The sequence below is a fragment of the Trichomycterus rosablanca genome, chromosome 10, assembly GCF_030014385.1.
Source record: "Trichomycterus rosablanca isolate fTriRos1 chromosome 10, fTriRos1.hap1, whole genome shotgun sequence".
Lineage (NCBI taxonomy): Eukaryota > Metazoa > Chordata > Actinopteri > Siluriformes > Trichomycteridae > Trichomycterus > Trichomycterus rosablanca.
In genome coordinates this window covers 33,515,487-33,533,712 of record NC_085997.1, presented here as the reverse complement: position 1 = coordinate 33,533,712, position 18,226 = coordinate 33,515,487, and the positions used below count along the sequence as shown (strand labels likewise).

The 18,226-nt window shown below is 44.9% G+C and overlaps 1 protein-coding gene across 1 annotated transcript in view; it reads left to right on the top strand.

Annotated features, from left to right (window-relative positions):
- The window catches only part of mms19 (MMS19 homolog, cytosolic iron-sulfur assembly component), a 48,594-nt gene that overhangs the window by 5,262 nt on the left and 25,106 nt on the right, over positions 1-18,226 (top strand). The window contains exons 7-14 of the mRNA XM_063003198.1: positions 856-984; positions 1,084-1,145; positions 2,594-2,680; positions 4,545-4,619; positions 4,761-4,838; positions 6,514-6,652; positions 7,960-8,114; positions 11,331-11,409. Of these exons, the coding sequence (XP_062859268.1) occupies positions 856-984; positions 1,084-1,145; positions 2,594-2,680; positions 4,545-4,619; positions 4,761-4,838; positions 6,514-6,652; positions 7,960-8,114; positions 11,331-11,409 (804 nt within the window). The remainder of the gene's footprint in view (positions 1-855; positions 985-1,083; positions 1,146-2,593; positions 2,681-4,544; positions 4,620-4,760; positions 4,839-6,513; positions 6,653-7,959; positions 8,115-11,330; positions 11,410-18,226) is intronic.

Below are 18,226 nucleotides of genomic sequence, written 5' to 3'. Positions count from 1 at the left end.
GGTGTCTCTTCCCGCTCTTCCCGCTCTTCCCAAATAGGGCTGCTGTCATAGAGCATAGGAGTCTGTGTGGGAACCCAACAATTGCAGGTGATAAGACATGGCCACAGATTGGACACCTGTCTGAGGAGGCATTGGTCAGATCAAGGAATCTGATATGGTCAGATCAGGGAATCTGATCTGATATGACCAGATTAGGACTATTATATTTAAATAAGTATATATTAATACATGGACTTAAAGGTTCTTCTTCTTCATTATCAGTGTCTGATCTCACAAATGCTTTTTTGACCAAATGAGCACAAATTCCCACAGATAAAGGCTGTCATATATTAATGCCCATGGTTTTGATTGTGATGTCCAACAAGCTCATTGTCAGGTGGCCACATACTTTTGACCATATAGTATATGTCAGGTCGGGGAAACCGATATTGCTTATCGGTTTGAATATCAGTTTGGGGCGGCACGGTGGCTCGGTGGGCAGCACTGTCACCTCACAGCAAGAAGGTCCTGGGTTCGATCTCCAGGTTGGGCGGTCCGGGTCCTTTCTGTGCAGAGTTTGCATGTTCTTCCCGTGTCTGCGTGGGTTTCCTCCGGGAGCTCCGGTTTCCTCCCACAGTCCAAAGACGTGAATTGGAGACACGAAATTGTCCATGACTGTGTTTGATATAACCTTGTGTGAACTGATGAATCTTGTGTAACAAGTAACTACCGTGTCTGTCATGAATGTAACCGAAGAGTGTAAAACATGACGTTAAAATCCTAATAAACAAACAAACAAACAAACAAACATAATATCGGTTTGATGTGGGAATAAGTTTTCACACCCGTGTTTTGTTCTTTTTTGGGTTGGAGCAGAACTGAAGGCTTTGGGTTCAGATTTGGTGTTTGGGTTCGTGCAGGCTGTAGACGGAGAGAGAGATCCTCGGAACCTCCTGCTGGCCTTCAAGATCGCCAGAAACATCATCCACAGAGGATACGAGCTCAGTCAGTACTCGTACCTACGCACACTCAGTCATGCCTGATGTTGCTTATATTTCTATAATGAATTTCTAATATTGTAATTTCTTTCCTTCTGTTTTTTAGATCAGTTTACAGAGGAGCTGTTTGAGGTCATGTCCTGTTATTTTCCCATCGACTTCACCCCTGTACGTACAGTCTCATCATTTTGCAGATTTGAAATAAAATTAAATAGTAATATATACATTTACACACATATAGTACAGTGATATCCTTTTCCTCTTATCCTATCCTGTTTGGATGCTGGGGTCAGAGCGCAGGGTCAGCCATTATACAGCACACCTGGAGCCGAGAGGATTAAAGGCCTTGCTCAAGTGGCTTAGTGGCTGCTTGGCAGAGCTGGGATTTGAATTCATAACCTTTTTATTGATGGCTCAAAGTTCTACCCACTAAGCTACCACTGAATCTTCACTTTGATCAGTTATCTGATTAGTTAACTGTAACAGTGGAGGCGGTCGGGTAGCGCAGTGGTATAACACGCTAGCCGACCAGTGCTGTGATCTTAAGTGGGTTCAAATCTCAGCTCTGATACATACAGACACTATTGGCTCATGTCTGCCGCAGACATGATTAGCTAATGGGTGGTGGGGGTGGGCGCAGAGGGATTTCCTCATCACTGTTGCATTTACAACCTCTGCTAGCTGGTCGATGGCAAATTCAGGGATGCAGGATAACTGAGATCAGTGCTTGACTCTCTGTGTGTGGTACAGATCTCCATGTGAGATCGCCCCGTGCAGGTGAGAAAGACACACGTGTTATAGGGGACGTGTGTAAGGTATGGCCCTCCTCGGCCAGGGTCATGGTCTGCAGTGGTGGAGAGAGATATAATCAGGGTAATTGGAAAAAAGGTAACAGTAGTAAATTTTGACCACTGTGTGACGCTGTAGACATGACAGAATAAACTGTGGATGCAGTGTACATAGTGGCGATGAAGAACAAAAGCAGTAGAACGTTTGATTTATAGTGTGTCAGTCAGATCTGGGGGCGGGGCTAAGCAAACCTGATTATTTTAAATCTATGGGCCAGTAAAGACAGGAAAGGATTTTCTAAAATTTTTAAATCAAAAACATTAGCCGCTCAGGTGGCACAGCGGTAAAACGCACGCTGGAACCAGAGCTGGGATCTCGAATACATCGTATCGAATCTTGGCTCTGCCTTGCCGGCTGAGGCTGAGCGGCCACATGAACATTGATTGGCCTGTTGTTCAGGTGGGTGGGACTAAGCCGGATATGGGTCTCTCTCTGTCAGACTGGTGCTGATTAGAGGCACCTACACAGAGATGAGGAAAGAGTGCTCTTAGGGTGTGTCTCTCCGTACACAACACTAGGTGGCACAACACTCGTCAATGTGTGGGTGATAAGATGCATATGGCTTGCTGCCCATGTGTCGGAGGGGGCGTGGGTTAGCTTCGATCTCCTCGGTCAGAGCAGGGATCGGCATAGGCAGAGAGGAAGCATGACGCAATTAAGCAATTGGATGCGCTAAAAGGGGAGAAAATGCATTAAAAAAAAAAAATCAAAGACATTGAATTAATTGTCATTTCCTGTTGCTCCCTGTGTCGTGTTTGTGTGTTTAGCCAGCCAACGATCCACGTGGTATCACACAGGAGGAACTGATCCTGGCTCTCCGGGCTGTTCTAACAGGAACTCCACGATTTGCAGAGGTACAGCTTAAGATGTTTAGAACTGAACTGTCCATGAAACTTTAAATTTGCTCCTGAATGAGCTATTGAACGTTAATTTAGCTTCTGATTAAGAAGTGACAGCATATTGTGATGATTACGGTTAGATTTCTCAGATCATGCTAAAAAAAGAACGATGAAAGAGAAGAGTAAAGACGCCCAGGTGGCGCAGTGGAATATTCTGCTTGCACACCAGCGCTGAGAATCTGAACTCCTCGGTTCGAAACTCGGCGTTGCCACTGGTCGGCTGGGCACCATCTTGTGGGCATAATTGGCAGTGCCGGCAGCAGACGTTTCTGCTAGGGTGGGATGACCGGACTACGTGGGTGGGGTCTTTAAACGCTGTGCAAGGACCCTGACTGGTAGATAGAGAGGCGCCTGTGCAGAGTGCATAGGTGAAAAAGGGTTCAGCTAAGGGCTGAATGTGGGTCGGAGGAGGCGGGAGCAGCAATATACCCACCTCAGCTACAATCAGGGATCCTCCAGCAGCGGAAGACAAAATTGACTACGCTAAAATTGGGAGAAAATGGGAGAAAATGCAAAAATAAGAAATAGAAAAAAAGAAAGAGAGGAGTAAAATAGGTTTAATGTGTAGGGTGATCATGCATGGTGTGAGTGTGTAGGTTTAGCGTGCAGGTTGAGCATGTAGTGCAAGGTGCGGGATTAACGTATAAAGTGAGTGTGCAAGTGAGCGTGTAGTGTGGGTAAATAGGGTGAGAATACAGGATGAGCATGCAGGATGAGCATGTAGTGCAAGGTGTGGGATTAACGTATAAAGTGAGTGTGCAAGTGAGCGTGTAGTGTGGGTAAATAGGGTGAGAATACAGGATGAGCATGCAGGATGAGCATGTAGTGCAAGGTGTGGGATTAACGTATAAAGTGAGTGTGCAAGTGAGCGTGTAGTGTGGGTAAATAGGGTGAGAATACAGGATGAGCATGCAGGATGAGCATGTAGTGCAAGGTGTGGGATTAACGTATAAAGTGAGAGCATATAGTGTGGGCAAATAGGGTGAGAATGCAGGTTGAGCATGTAGTGCAAGGTGCGGGATTAACGTATAAAGTGAGTGTGCAAGTGAGCGTGTAGTGTGGGTAAATAGGGTGAGAATACAGGATGAGCATGCAGGATGAGCATGTAGTGCAAGGTGTGGGATTAACGTATAAAGTGAGTGAGCATATAGTGTGGGCAAATAGGGTGAGAATGCAGGTTGAGCATGTAGTGCAAGGTGCAGGATTAACGTATAAAGTGAGTGTGCGAGTGAGCATGTAGTGTGGGTAAATAGGGTGAGCATGCAGGTTGAGCATGCAGGATGAGCATGTAGTGCAAGGTGCAGGATTAACGTATAAAGTGAGTGCGAGTGAGCATATAGTGTGGGTAAATAGGGTGAGAATGCAGGTTGAGCATGCAGGTTGAGCATGCAGGATGAGCATGTAGTGCAAGGTGCAGGATTAACGTATAAAGTGGGTGTGCGAGTGAGCGTGCAGTGTGGGCAAATAGGGTGAGAATGCAGGATGAGCATGTAGTGCAAGGTGTGGGATTAACGTATAAAGTGGGTGTGCGAGTGAGCGTGTAGTGTGGGCAAATAGGGTGAGAATGCATGGTATGTGTATAAGATGAGTGTGGGGGTGAGCGTGTAGTGCGAGCATATAGGAAGAGCATGTAGTGCAAACGTGTGGGGTGAGTGAGTAGGGTGAGAGGGTAGTGTAAGCTTGTAGTGTACTAAACAGTCCATGTAGTTACTGCATGATCGTGTGCAGGTATTGAAGTTAAAATGTACTATAATCTGCACATTAGTGTCTGGGGTTCATCTGTTTATTGCTGTGTACTGGTGTTTATCTTGATGAACAGTTCCTGCTGCCGCTGCTGATTGAGAAGCTCGACTCGGACGTGCAGAACTCAAAAGTGGATTCTCTGCAGACTCTGGTATCACAAACACTAGATAATCCGATCTAATCTGATATAATTCCAGCATGCCTCATGTCCTTCTGGTTTTATCAGACTGACAGGGGTGGGGCTGTTTTTAGGGAAACGTGATGGATTAATTTATATTTGGTTCCTCTTTAGGCGGCATGTGGACCTGTGTATGGACACAAAGAGCTGACCGAGTTCCTCCCGGGTCTCTGGTCGTCCATACGCAGAGAGGTACTGATCACACCCTCGTTTTAATAATGTTTACATTTACATTTTTGGCATTTAGTAGATGCTTTTTATCCAAAGTGACTTACATTCTAAGCACTTAAGGGCCAAGGGCTCAAGACAGTAGGTTTAAACCAGTGACCTTTTGCTTACTAGTTCACTTTCATAATCGCTAGGCTACAGCTGTTCCCATTACCTATATTAGGTCAAGGTAAAGCTGCTTACAGATTAAACATTGAGGCGTTTATTATTTATTGAAATATAAAAACACTTTCTGTTTGGTGTTTATAGTTTCACTATTTTTTCCAGTTATTAGTTGATGAAAAATATTTAGTAGTTAGACCCTTTTTTGTGGCACCACAAATCGTGCATCCTGTTTGCTTTATTGATCCTTGAGTCGTGTCTAGAACTCGACTGGAGTTCACCTGTTGCAATGTGAATTCAGGAGGAAACCCACACAGACATGGGAAGAACATGCAAACTCCACACAGAAAGGACTCAGACCACTCCACCTGTGCATTAAACCCAGGACCTTCTTGCTGTGAGGCAACAGTGCTATCCCCCGAGCCACCGTGCTGCCTGCTTTTGGCTGTAATTGCTGCAAATGGGTTTCTAGTAGCAAATAAAGGGTCTGAATTCTTTTGTGAATATTAGGTTTCAGTTTTTAATTTGTAATTAATTTAATTTAATTTCGTGTTTTTTCATTTTTTTCACTGATTCCCCCCCCCATTTTCTCTCTTAATTTAGTCGTATCCAATTACCCTGATTGCGTTACGCTTCACCTCTACTGATACAACCCTCCACTGCTGACTGAGAAGCTTCGTAACTGACACACGCCCCCTCCGACACGTGTGCAGTACCAACTTCCTCTTTTCACCTGCACGAGGCGTGTTCATATGCAGACCAGCTTTGTGCATGGAGAGACACCTTGATCAGCATTATTTCCCAACTCTGTTCAAGCGCCATTAATCAGCCAACAGAGGTCGTAATTGCACCATTTATGAGGAACCCTGGTCCAGCTCATTCCACCCTGAACAACAGCCAATCGTTGTTCATGTAGGTGCCCAGCCCAGCCGGATGTATTCCAAATCCCAGCTCTGGTGCGCTAGCGTGTTTTACCGCTGTGCCACCTGAGCTGTTTTTAAATTTAATTTTTACTGTATCATTGATTGTAAATTGATGGTACAAGTGGTGTGAATACTTTCTGATTTCAGTGTATGTAGAATTGAGTCTTTTTATTTAATCACGTTATTTAATTATAAACATTATAAACATCATGATTTTAGCAGAATTTTTCTTTGACCAGAAATACATTAGTTTTGAACCCAGTGAGAACATGTGAATGCCCCCCTCACAAACTGGATTAGGATCAGGACCAGGTTCATTTCACCCAAATTCACTTTAATTCAGTGTTTGTGATGAAATGATTTAATTTACCTTTTTAATTTAGTTCTGTTAGAATTTAATCCAGCACACCTACTGCACTGCAGAAATGTAGTAAACATTAAAGATCACACACTTGTGAAATTCATTCATTCATTCGTTCATCACTGGACTCTTCCTGTATGTGTTTTATGATTCTGATTCTACAGTGTTAATGTTGGCATGTAGGTGCATACGTGGGCGGTATTTATCTCAGTGTTTATCTGAACCCTGTGGTATTGTGGTTGTTTCTCTGTAGGTGTTTCAGACAGCGAGCGAAAAGGTCGAGTCAGCAGGTCTGTCTGCTCTGAGCGCCCTCACTTCCTGCCTGTCTCGCTCGGTCCTCGCGTCTGATTCGGACGACGTTCTTCAAACATTCCTGCAGCTCGTCCTCCCAGGTAACAGCGAACCGCCTCTCAAACCCTGCTGTACAGTAAAGAGGTCCAGTCACTGTAGGTCAAGTCAAGTCGAATTTATTTATATAGCGCTTTTTACAATGAACATTGTCTCAAAGCAACTTTACCGAATCCAGGACCAACAGACCAAAAACCCCTATTGAGCAAGCCGAGGGCGACAGTGGCAAGCAAAAACTCCCTTAGAATTACAGGAAGAAACCTTGAGAGGAACCAGACTCAGCAGGGACCTCCATCTTTCTTGGGCGGCCTGGAGGATAATTTAAATAAATAGGATTTACACAAATCATACAATAACTAACTAACTAACAAAAAATTATTGGAGTTCTTCATTGTTCAGTCCAGTCTGTGATAAAGTCCATTGTAAGTTTAATAATAATAATAAGTTACACTTAAATAGCGCCTTTCACAAAACCCAAGGTCGCTTAACAATTAATATTACAAAGAACAGATAAATGACAACAACAATATTTGTGCAGAACATGATAGCCATGGAGCTAACAGCCCGGTTCAGGAGAGTAGAATAGTCACGGTGCTAACAGCCAGGATCAGCAGAGCACGATAGCAGCGGTGCTAACAGCCAGATACAGCCGAGTAGAGTAAAATAGCCGCGGTGCTAACAGCCCGGTTCAGGAGAGTAGAATAGTCGCGGTGCTAACAGCCAGGATCAGCAGAGCACGATAGCAGCGGTGCTAACAGCCAGATACAGCCGAGTAGAGTAGAATAGTCGCGGTGCTAACAGCCAGGTTCAGCAGAGCACGATAGCAGCGGTGCTAACAGCCAGGTTCAGCGATAGCAGCGGTGCTAACAGCCAGGTTCAGCAGAGCACGATAGCAGCGGTGCTAACAGAGTACAGCCAGGTTCAGCAGAGTAGAACAGCCTCGTGGCAGCAACAAACACGCCAAACCCAAAACAAAAACTTACAATTAAAACGTAAACACTATAGACAAAGACAACACAACAAACACAGTTCAGACATGGGGAGAAGCGGCAGTCAACAAAGGGACGCCAGCGTACTCTCACCCGACCATGACATAAGTTTGGGACATTTTTGGTGCAAACACGCCAGGTTTCCATCCCATCTAGTAGGAGCAGCATTGTTGGCACTGCAGTCTCGACTTGCAGTCTTTAACCTCGAGAGGGTGGACAGGTTTCCGTTAAAACCATCTCAGGGTAAAACAACAGAAGATGTAGTTACAAAGTGAAATCGTTAAGAGTAAAATGTCAGTGTAATAAGATGTGAAAATCAGTTATTATTAATAAAAGTGTTTGATTCTCTCTGTGGCTCTCAGACTGTCAGCAGCACCTGTATGAACTTGACCTGAAGCTGCTGTGGCCCAGTGCTAAACTGCTGCAGGCTGCATGTGGCGCCTCCTACAGGGCCAGTCTGATAGTGACAGCGGCGGTGCTGCCCCCATTGTTAGATCAGTACACGTCCAAAACACAGGTAACACACACACACCTTGCGTTTTTGTTAAAATTCAGTTTATATGGGTGGTGCAGCAGTCTGACTATGAGATATAAAGTTAAATCTTAGCTGTGGTATTGTGTTTGTATGTGTGGGTGCACGTGTGTGTTTGTGTGCACGTGTGTGTGTGAATGTGTGCTTGTGTGTATGTGTGTGTCTGTGTGGGAGTATCTTTGTGCATATGTGTGTTTCTGTTTGTGTGGGTATGTGTGTGTGGATATATGTTTGAGTGTGTGGGTGTGCATTTGTGTAAAAATGTGAGTGTTCGTGTGTGTGTGTGTGTGTGTTTGTATTTTTGTGTGAGTTTGTGCGTGTGTGTCTGAGTGTGCTGGTGTGTGTGCATGTGTTTGTAAGTGTGTCTGTGTGTACATGTCTGTGTGTTTGTGCATTTGTTTACAAGTGTTTGTGTGCGCGTGTGCATGTGTTTGTGTGTGTGAATGAGTGAGTGAGTCTTTGTGTGATAATGTGACATCATGTGCGTGTGTGCGTAATTGTATGTGCATGTGTGTGTGCGTGTGCTTGTGTCAGTGTGTGTACTTGTGTTTGTGAGTTTGTGTGAGTGTGTTTGAGTGAGTGTGCTTGTGTTTGTGAGTGTGTGTGTAAGATAGGGAGAGACACATGCATTTTGTAAGAATGTGAGTGCGTTCGTGTGCATGTGTGTGTACATATTTGTGTGTGTGTATGTGTTTGTGTCAGTGTGTGTTTGTATGAGTGTGGTTGTGTGTGTTTGTGTGAGAGAGAGTCTGTGTGATAATGTGACTGTGCGTAATTGTATGTGCATAAGAGTGCATGTGTGTGTGCGTGTGTGTTGGTAAGTGTATTTGTGTGAATGCGAGTGTGTTTGTGTGTGTCTGCGAGTTTGTATGTGCATATGAGAGTATGTGTGCATGTGTGTGCATGTGTGTGCATGTGTGTGCATGTGTGTGCATGTGTGTGCATGTGTGTGCATGTGTGTGTTTTTGTATGTGTGTGTGTGTTTTTTTGTTTTTGTGTGACAATAGTTGAAGCTTCTGGTTGAAACTCTTCTCGTCTGCAGTTTGTTGTTGACAAGAAAAACCTGTCAGGCTTCGTTTCACCACATTAATCATCTTATTATCTCTTATTTATCACTGAGCAGTGTGTGTTAAGTAAATATTTTACTGATTCAGTCATAGATGCAAAAACAGTTACAGAAACCACTAATATATCCCAGATCTGCCATGAAATACACATAAACGTACACACCCAAACACAAGTGGACACATCTGTGTATTAGTCTGTATGTAGCACTGACAGCATGCATCATTCTCTCTCAATTCAATTCAATTTGCTTTATTGACATGACAAATGCACATATTTGTATTGTCAAAGCATACATATACAGTGTATCACAAAAGTGAGTACACCCCTCACATTTCTGCAAATATTTCATTATATCTTTTCATGGGACAACACTATAGACATGAAACTTGGATATAACTTAGAGTAGTCAGTGTACAGCTTGTATAGCAGTGTAGATTTACTGTCTTCTGAAAATAACTCAACACACAGCCATTAATGTCTAAATAGCTGGCAACATAAGTGAGTACACCCCACAGTGAACATGTCCAAATTGTGCCCAAATGTGTCGTTGTCCCTCCCTGGTGTCATGTGTCAAGGTCCCAGGTGTAAATGGGGAGCAGGGCTGTTAAATTTGGTGTTTTGGGAACAATTCTCTCATACTGGCCACTGGATATTTAACATGGCACCTCATGGCAAAGAACTCTCTGAGGATGTGAGAAATAGAATTGTTGCTCTCCACAAAGATGGCCTGGGCTATAAGAAGATTGCTAACACCCTGAAACTGAGCTACAGCATGGTGGCCAAGGTCATACAGCGGTTTTCCAGGACAGGTTCCACTCGGAACAGGCTTCGCCAGGGTCGACCAAAGAAGTTGAGTCCACGTGTTCGGCGTCATATCCAGAGGTTGGCTTTAAAAAATAGACACATGAGTGCTACCAGCATTGCTGCAGAGGTTGAAGAAGTGGGAGGTCAGCCTGTCAGTGCTCAGACCATACACAGCACACTGCATCAACTCGGTCTGCATGGTCGTCATCCCAGAAGGAAGCTGACGCACAAGAAAGCCAGCAAACAGTTTGCTGAAAACAAGCAGTCCAAGAACATGGATTACTGGAATGCCCTGTGGTCTGACGAGACCAAGATAAACTTGTTTGGCTCAGATGGTGTCCAGCATGTGTGGTGGTGCCCTGGTGAGAAGTACCAAGACAACTGTATCTTGCCTACAGTCAAGCATGGTGGTGGTAGCATCATGGTCTTGGGCTGCATGAGTGTTGCTGGCACTGGGGAGCTGCAGTTCATTGAGGGAAACATGAATTCCAACATGTACTGTGACATTCTGAAACAGAGCATGATCCCCTCCCTTCGAAAACTGGGCCTCATGGCAGTTTTCCAACAGGATAACGACCCCAAACACAACCTCCAAGATGACAACTGCCATGCTGAGGAAGCTGAAGGTAAAGGTGATGGACTAAACCCAATTGAGCACCTGTGGCGCATCCTCAAGTGGAAGGTGGAGGAGTTCAAGGTGTCTAACATCCACCAGCTCCGTGATGTCATCATGGAGGAGTGGAAGAGGATTCCAGTAGCAACCTGTGCAGCTCTGGTGAATTCCATGCCCAGGAGGGTTAAGGCAGTGCTGGATAATAATGGTGGTCACACAAAATATTGACACTTTGGGCACAATTTGGACATGTTCACTGTGGGGTGTACTCACTTATGTTGCCAGCTATTTAGACATTAATGGCTGTGTGTTGAGTTATTTTCAGAAGACAGTAAATCTACACTGCTATACAAGTTGTACACTGACTACTCTAAGTTATATCCAAGTTTTATTTCTATAGTGTTGTCCCATGAAAAGATATAATAAAATATTTGCAGAAATGTGAGGGGTGTACTCACTTTTGTGATACACTGTATATAGTATATATAGTATAGTACATAGTATATGTATAAATAATAAAAAAAGAACAAGTCTATACATAAAGATAAAATGGTAAAGAAAATAGCATTAAGTGTGTGGTGTGTGTGTGTACAGGGGGGTATATAGTATACATAAATAATAAAAAAGAACAAGTATATATAGAGATCTCTCTCTCTCTCTCTCTCTCTCTCTCTCTCTCTCTCTCTCTCTCTCGCTCTCTCTCTCTCTCTGTGTAGTGTGCTCAGCGGCGCACTCTGCTGGAGGTGTTGTTTGGTTTCATCCAGCCCACAGGAAGCAGCCAGCCTGCAGAGGGAGGTACGAACCCAACAGTCACGTTGATGCTATGCTTCATGTTCCTACCAGCGCTCCTCCTCAGCTGCCAGTTCATTCACTTATTTTTAAAAAAAGTCCCTAAATCACTGCTGGTCTGACTGTGCACACAGTGTTGGTATTGCACAGTGTCAGTGATGCAGTATAGGTGTTGAGCAGAGTTAATGTTGATTCAGTGTTGGTTTTGCACAGTGTGAGTGTGGACGCACTGTTGTGCTTGTGCAGTATTGATGTAGACGGTGTGTTGGTGTTGTACAGTGTTGATGTAGACGGTGTGTTGGTGTTGTGCAGTGTTGATGTAGACGGTGTGTTGGTGTTGTGCAGTGTTGGTGTTGTGCAGTGTTGATGTAGACGGTATGTTGGTGTTGTGCAGTGTTGGTGTTGTGCAGTGTTGATGTAGACGGTATGTTGGTGTTGTGCAGTGTTGGTGTTGTGCAGTGTTGATGCAGACGGTATGTTGGTGTTGTGCAGTGTTGATGGAGATGGTGTGTGTTGTGCAGTATTGATGTAGACGGTGTGTTGGTGTTGTACAGTGTTGATGTAGACGGTGTGTTGGTGTTGTGCAGTGTTGGTGTTGTGCAGTGTTGATGTAGACGGTATGTTGGTGTTGTGCAGTGTTGGTGTTGTGCAGTGTTGATGTAGACGGTATGTTGGTGTTGTGCAGTGTTGGTGTTGTGCAGTGTTGATGCAGACGGTATGTTGGTGTTGTGCAGTGTTGATGGAGATGGTGTGTGTTGTGTAGTGTTGATGTAGACGGTGTGTTGGTGTTGTGCAGTGTTGATGTAGACGGTGTGTTGGGGTTGTGCAGTGTTGGTGTTGTGCAGTGTTGATGTAGACGGTATGTTGGTGTTGTGCAGTGTTGATGGAGATGGTGTGTGTTGTGTAGTGTTGATGTAGACGGTGTGTTGGTGTTGTGCAGTGTTGATGTAGACGATGTGTTGGTGTTGTGCAGTGTTGGTGTTGTGCAGTGTTGGTGTTGTGCAGTGTTGATGTAGACGGTATGTTGGTGTTGTGCAGTGTTGATGGAGATGGTGTGTGTTGTGTAGTGTTGATGTAGACGGTGTGTTGGTGTTGTGCACTGTTGATGTAGACGGTGTGTTGGTGTTGTGCAGTGTTGACGTCTGTATGACGTATGTAATGTTGTTTGTACTGATGGTTTCTCTCTCTCTGTTGTAGAAGACACTGTGCTGATATTGTTCGGACACTTTGTGTAGATAGTGTTGGTGCTGCTCAGAGTTGGTGTTGCACAGTGTTGGTGTTGTGCTGTGTTGCAGTGTTAATGTTGTGCAGTGTTGAGTTGCTGTATGATGTACAGGGGTTGGACAAAATAACTGAAACACCTGGTTTTAGACCACAATAATTTATTAGTATGGTGTAGGGCCTCCTTTTGCGGCCAATACAGCGTCAATTCGTCTTGGAAATGACATATACAAGTCCTGCACAGTGGTCAGAGGGATTTTAAGCCATTCTTCTTCCAAAACACCCCAAAGTGGCTCAATAATATTTAGATCTGGTGACTGTGCAGGCCATGGGAGATGTTCAACTTCACTTTCATGTTCATCAAACCAATCTTTCACCAGTCTTGCTGTGTGTATTGGTGCATTGTCATCCTGATACACAGCACCGCCTTCAGGATACAATGTTTGAACCATTGGATGCACATGGTCCTCCAGAATGGTTCGGTAGTCCTTGGCAGTGACGCGCCCATCTAGCACAAGTATTGGGCCAAGGGAATGCCATGATATGGCAGCCCAAACCATCACTGATCCACCCCCATGCTTCACTCTGGGCATGCAACAGTCTGGGTGGTACGCTTCTTTGGGGCTTCTCCACACCGTAACTCTCCCGGATGTGGGGAAAACAGTAAAGGTGGACTCATCAGAGAACAATACATGTTTCACATTGTCCACAGCCCAAGATTTGCGCTCCTTGCACCATTGAAACCGACGTTTGGCAAAGGCACGAGTGACCAAAGGTTTGGCTATAGCAGCCCGGCCGTGTATATTGACCCTGTGGAGCTCCCGACGGACAGTTCTGGTGGAAACATTTAGGTGCACAGGAGTTGAGGTGCACATTTAGTTCTGCCGTGATTTGGGCAGCTGTGGTTTCATGTTTTTTGGATACAATCCGGGTTAGCACCCGAACATCCCTTTCAGACAGCTTCCTCTTGCGTCCACAGTTAATCCTGTTGGATGTGGTTTGTCCTTCTTGGTGGTATGCTGACATTACCCTGGATACCGTGGCTCTTGATACATCACAAAGACTTGCTGTCTTGGTCACAGATGCGCCAGCAAGACGTGCACCAACAATTTGTCCTCTTTTGAACTCTGGTATGTCACCCATAATGTTGTGTGCATTGCAATATTTTGAGCAAAACTGTGCTCTTACCCTGCTAATTGAACCTTCACACTCTGCTCTTACTGGTGCAATGTGCAATTAATGAAGATTGGCCACCAGACTGGTCCAATTTAGCCATGAAGCCTCCCACACTAAAATGACAGGTGTTTCAGTTATTTTGTCCAACCCCTGTATGTAATGTTGTTTGTACTGATGATTTCTGTTGTAGAAGACAGTGTGCTGGTTCAGACACTCTTTGTGTAGATACAGTGTTGGTGTAGATGCAGTGTTAATGTTACGCAGTGTTGGTGTTATGCAGTGTTAATGTTACGCAGTGTTGGTGTTGTGCAGTGTTGAATTGCTGTATGATGATGTATGTGTAGAAGACAGTGCTGGTACTGTTTAGACACTCTTTGTATAGACATAGTGTTGGTGTTATGCAGTGTTGTTGTAGACAGTGTTGTGGTGTTGTTGTAGACAGTGTGTTGGTGTTGTGCAGTGTTGATGTAGACGGTGTGTTGGTGTTGTGCAGTGTTGATGTAGACAGTGTGTTGGTGTTGTGCAGTGTTGATGTAGACAGTGTGTTGGTGTTGTGCAGTGTTGTTGTAGACGGTGTGTTGGTTTTGTGCAGTGTTGATGTAGACAGTGTGTTGGTGTTGTGCAGTGTTGATGTAGACAGTGTGTTGGTGTTGTGCAGTGTTGATGTAGACAGTGTGTTGGTGTTGTGCAGTGTTGATGTAGACGGTGTGTTGGTGTTGTGTAGTGTTGATGTAGACAGTGTGTTGGTGTTGTGCAGTGTTGATGTAGACAGTGTGTTGGTGTTGTGCAGTGTTGGTGTTGTGCAGTGTTGATGTAGACAGTGTGTTGGTGTTGTGCAGTGTTGATGTAGACAGTGTGTTGGTGTTGTGCAGTGTTGTTGTAGACAGTGTGTTGGTGTTGTGCTGTGTTGGTGTTGTGCAGTGTTGATGTAGACAGTGTGTTGGTGTTGTGCAGTGTGTTGGTGTTGTGCTGTGTTGGTGTTGTGCAGTGTTGATGTAGACAGTGTGTTGGTGTTGTGCAGTGTGTTGGTGTTGTGCAGTGTTGATGCAGACAGTGTGTTGGTGTTGTGCAGTGTTGATGCAGACGGTGTGTTGGTGTTGTGCAGTGTTTTGGTGTTGTGCAGTGTTGATGTAGACAGTGTGTTGGTGTTGTGCAGTGTTTATGCAGACGGTGTGTTGGTGTTGTGCAGTGTTGATGTAGACGGTGTGTTGGTGTTGTGCAGTGTTGATGTAGACGGTGTGTTGGTGTTGTGCAGTGTTGATGCAGACGGTGTGTTGGTGTTGTGCAGTGTTGATGTAGACGGTGTGTTGGTGTTGTGCAGTGTTGATGCAGACGGTGTGTTGGTGTTGTGCAGTGTTGATGTAGACGGTGTGTTGGTGTTGTGCAGTGTTTATGCAGACGGTGTGTTGGTGTTGTGCAGTGTTGATGCAGACGGTGTGTTGGTGTTGTGCAGTGTTGATGTAGACAGTGTGTTGGTGTTGTGCAGTGTTGATGTAGACGGTGTGTTGGTGTTGTGTAGTGTTGATGTAGACTGTGTGTTGGTGTTGTGCGGTGTTGTGCAGTGTTGATGTAGACAGTGTGTTGGTGTTGTGCAGTGTTGATGTAGACAGTGTGTTGGTGTTGTGCAGTGTTGATGTAGACTGTGTGTTGGTGTTGTGCGGTGTTGTGCAGTGTTGATGTAGACAGTGTGTTGGTGTTGTGCAGTGTTGATGTAGACAGTGTGTTGGTGTTGTGCAGTGTTGTGCAGTGTTGATGTAGACAGTGTGTTGGTGTTGTGCAGTGTTGATGTAGACAGTGTGTTGGTGTTGTGCAGTGTTGATGTAGACTGTGTGTTGGTGTTGTGCGGTGTTGATGTAGACTGTGTGTTGGTGTTGTGCAGTGTTGTGCAGTGTTGATGTAGACAGTGTGTTGGTGTTGTGCAGTGTTGATGTAGACAGTGTGTTGGTGTTGTGCAGTGTTGATGTAGACTGTGTTGGTGTTGTGCAGTGTTGTGCAGTGTTGATGTAGACAGTGTGTTGGTGTTGTGCAGTGTTGATGTAGACTGTGTGTTGGTGTTGTGCAGTGTTGATGTAGACAGTGTGTTGGTGTTGTGCAGTGTTGTGCAGTGTTGATGTAGACAGTGTGTTGGTGTTGTGCAGTGTTGATGTAGACAGTGTGTTGGTGTTGTGCAGTGTTGATGTAGACAGTGTGTTGGTGTTGTGCAGTGTTGATGTAGACTGTGTGTTGGTGTTGTGCGGTGTTGTGCAGTGTTGATGTAGACAGAGTGTTGGTGTTGTGCAGTGTTGATGTAGACAGTGTGTTGGTGTTGTGCAGTGTTGATGTAGACAGTGTGTTGGTGTTGTGCAGTGTTGTGCAGTGTTGATGTAGACAGTGTGTTGGTGTTGTGCAGTGTTGATGTAGACTGTGTGTTGGTGTTGTGCGGTGTTGATGTAGACTGTGTGTTGGTGTTGTGCAGTGTTGTGCAGTGTTGATGTAGACAGTGTGTTGGTGTTGTGCAGTGTTGATGTAGACAGTGTGTTGGTGTTGTGCAGTGTTGATGTAGACAGTGTGTTGGTGTTGTGCAGTGTTGATGTAGACTGTGTGTTGGTGTTGTGCAGTGTTGTGCAGTGTTGATGTAGACAGTGTGTTGGTGTTGTGCAGTGTTGATGTAGACTGTGTGTTGGTGTTGTGCAGTGTTGATGTAGACAGTGTGTTGGTGTTGTGCAGTGTTGTGCAGTGTTGATGTAGACAGTGTGTTGGTGTTGTGCAGTGTTGTGCAGTGTTGATGTAGACAGTGTGTTGGTGTTGTGCAGTGTTGATGTAGACAGTGTGTTGGTGTTGTGCAGTGTTGATGTAGACAGTGTGTTGGTGTTGTGCAGTGTTGATGTAGACTGTGTGTTGGTGTTGTGCGGTGTTGTGCAGTGTTGATGTAGACAGTGTGTTGGTGTTGTGCAGTGTTGATGTAGACAGTGTGTTGGTGTTGTGCAGTGTTGATGTAGACTGTGTTGGTGTTGTGCAGTGTTGATGTAGACAGTGTGTTGGTGTTGTGCAGTGTTGTGCAGTGTTGATGTAGACAGTGTGTTGGTGTTGTGCAGTGTTGATGTAGACAGTGTGTTGGTGTTGTGCAGTGTTGATGTAGACAGTGTGTTGGTGTTGTGCAGTGTTGATGTAGACTGTGTGTTGGTGTTGTGCAGTGTTGATGTAGACAGTGTGTTGGTGTTGTGCAGTGTTGATGTAGACAGTGTGTTGGTGTTGTGCAGTGTTGATGTAGACAGTGTGTTGGTGTTGTGCAGTGTTGATGTAGACTGTGTGTTGGTGTTGTGCAGTGTTGATGTAGACAGTGTGTTGGTGTTGTGCAGTGTTGATGTAGACAGTGTGTTGGTGTTGTGCAGTGTTGATGTAGACAGTGTGTTGGTGTTGTGCAGTGTTGTGCAGTGTTGATGTAGACAGTGTGTTGGTGTTGTGCAGTGTTGTGCAGTGTTGATGTAGACAGTGTGTTGGTGTTGTGCAGTGTTGATGTAGACAGTGTGTTGGTGTTGTGCAGTGTTGATGTAGACAGTGTGTTGGTGTTGTGCAGTGTTGATGTAGACTGTGTGTTGGTGTTGTGCGGTGTTGTGCAGTGTTGATGTAGACAGTGTGTTGGTGTTGTGCAGTGTTGATGTAGACAGTGTGTTGGTGTTGTGCAGTGTTGATGTAGACAGTGTGTTGGTGTTGTGCAGTGTTGTGCAGTGTTGATGTAGACAGTGTGTTGGTGTTGTGCAGTGTTGATGTAGACAGTGTGTTGGTGTTGTGCAGTGTTGATGTAGACAGTGTGTTGGTGTTGTGCAGTGTTGATGTAGACTGTGTGTTGGTGTTGTGCAGTGTTGTGCAGTGTTGATGTAGACAGTGTGTTGGTGTTGTGCAGTGTTGATGTAGACAGTGTGTTGGTGTTGTGCAGTGTTGATGTAGACAGTGTGTTGGTGTTGTGCAGTGTTGATGTAGACTGTGTGTTGGTGTTGTGCGGTGTTGTGCAGTGTTGATGTAGACAGTGTGTTGGTGTTGTGCAGTGTTGATGTAGACAGTGTGTTGGTGTTGTGCAGTGTTGATGTAGACAGTGTGTTGGTGTTGTGCAGTGTTGATGTAGACAGTGTGTTGGTGTTGTGCAGTGTTGATGTAGACAGTGTGTTGGTGTTGTGCAGTGTTGATGTAGACAGTGTGTTGGTGTTGTGCAGTGTTGATGTAGACAGTGTGTTGGTGTTGTGCAGTGTTGATGTAGACAGTGTGTTGGTGTTGTGCAGTGTTGATGTAGACTGTGTGTTGGTGTTGTGCAGTGTTGTGCAGTGTTGATGTAGACAGTGTGTTGGTGTTGTGCAGTGTTGATGTAGACAGTGTGTTGGTGTTGTGCAGTGTTGATGTAGACAGTGTGTTGGTGTTGTGCAGTGTTGATGTAGACAGTGTGTTGGTGTTG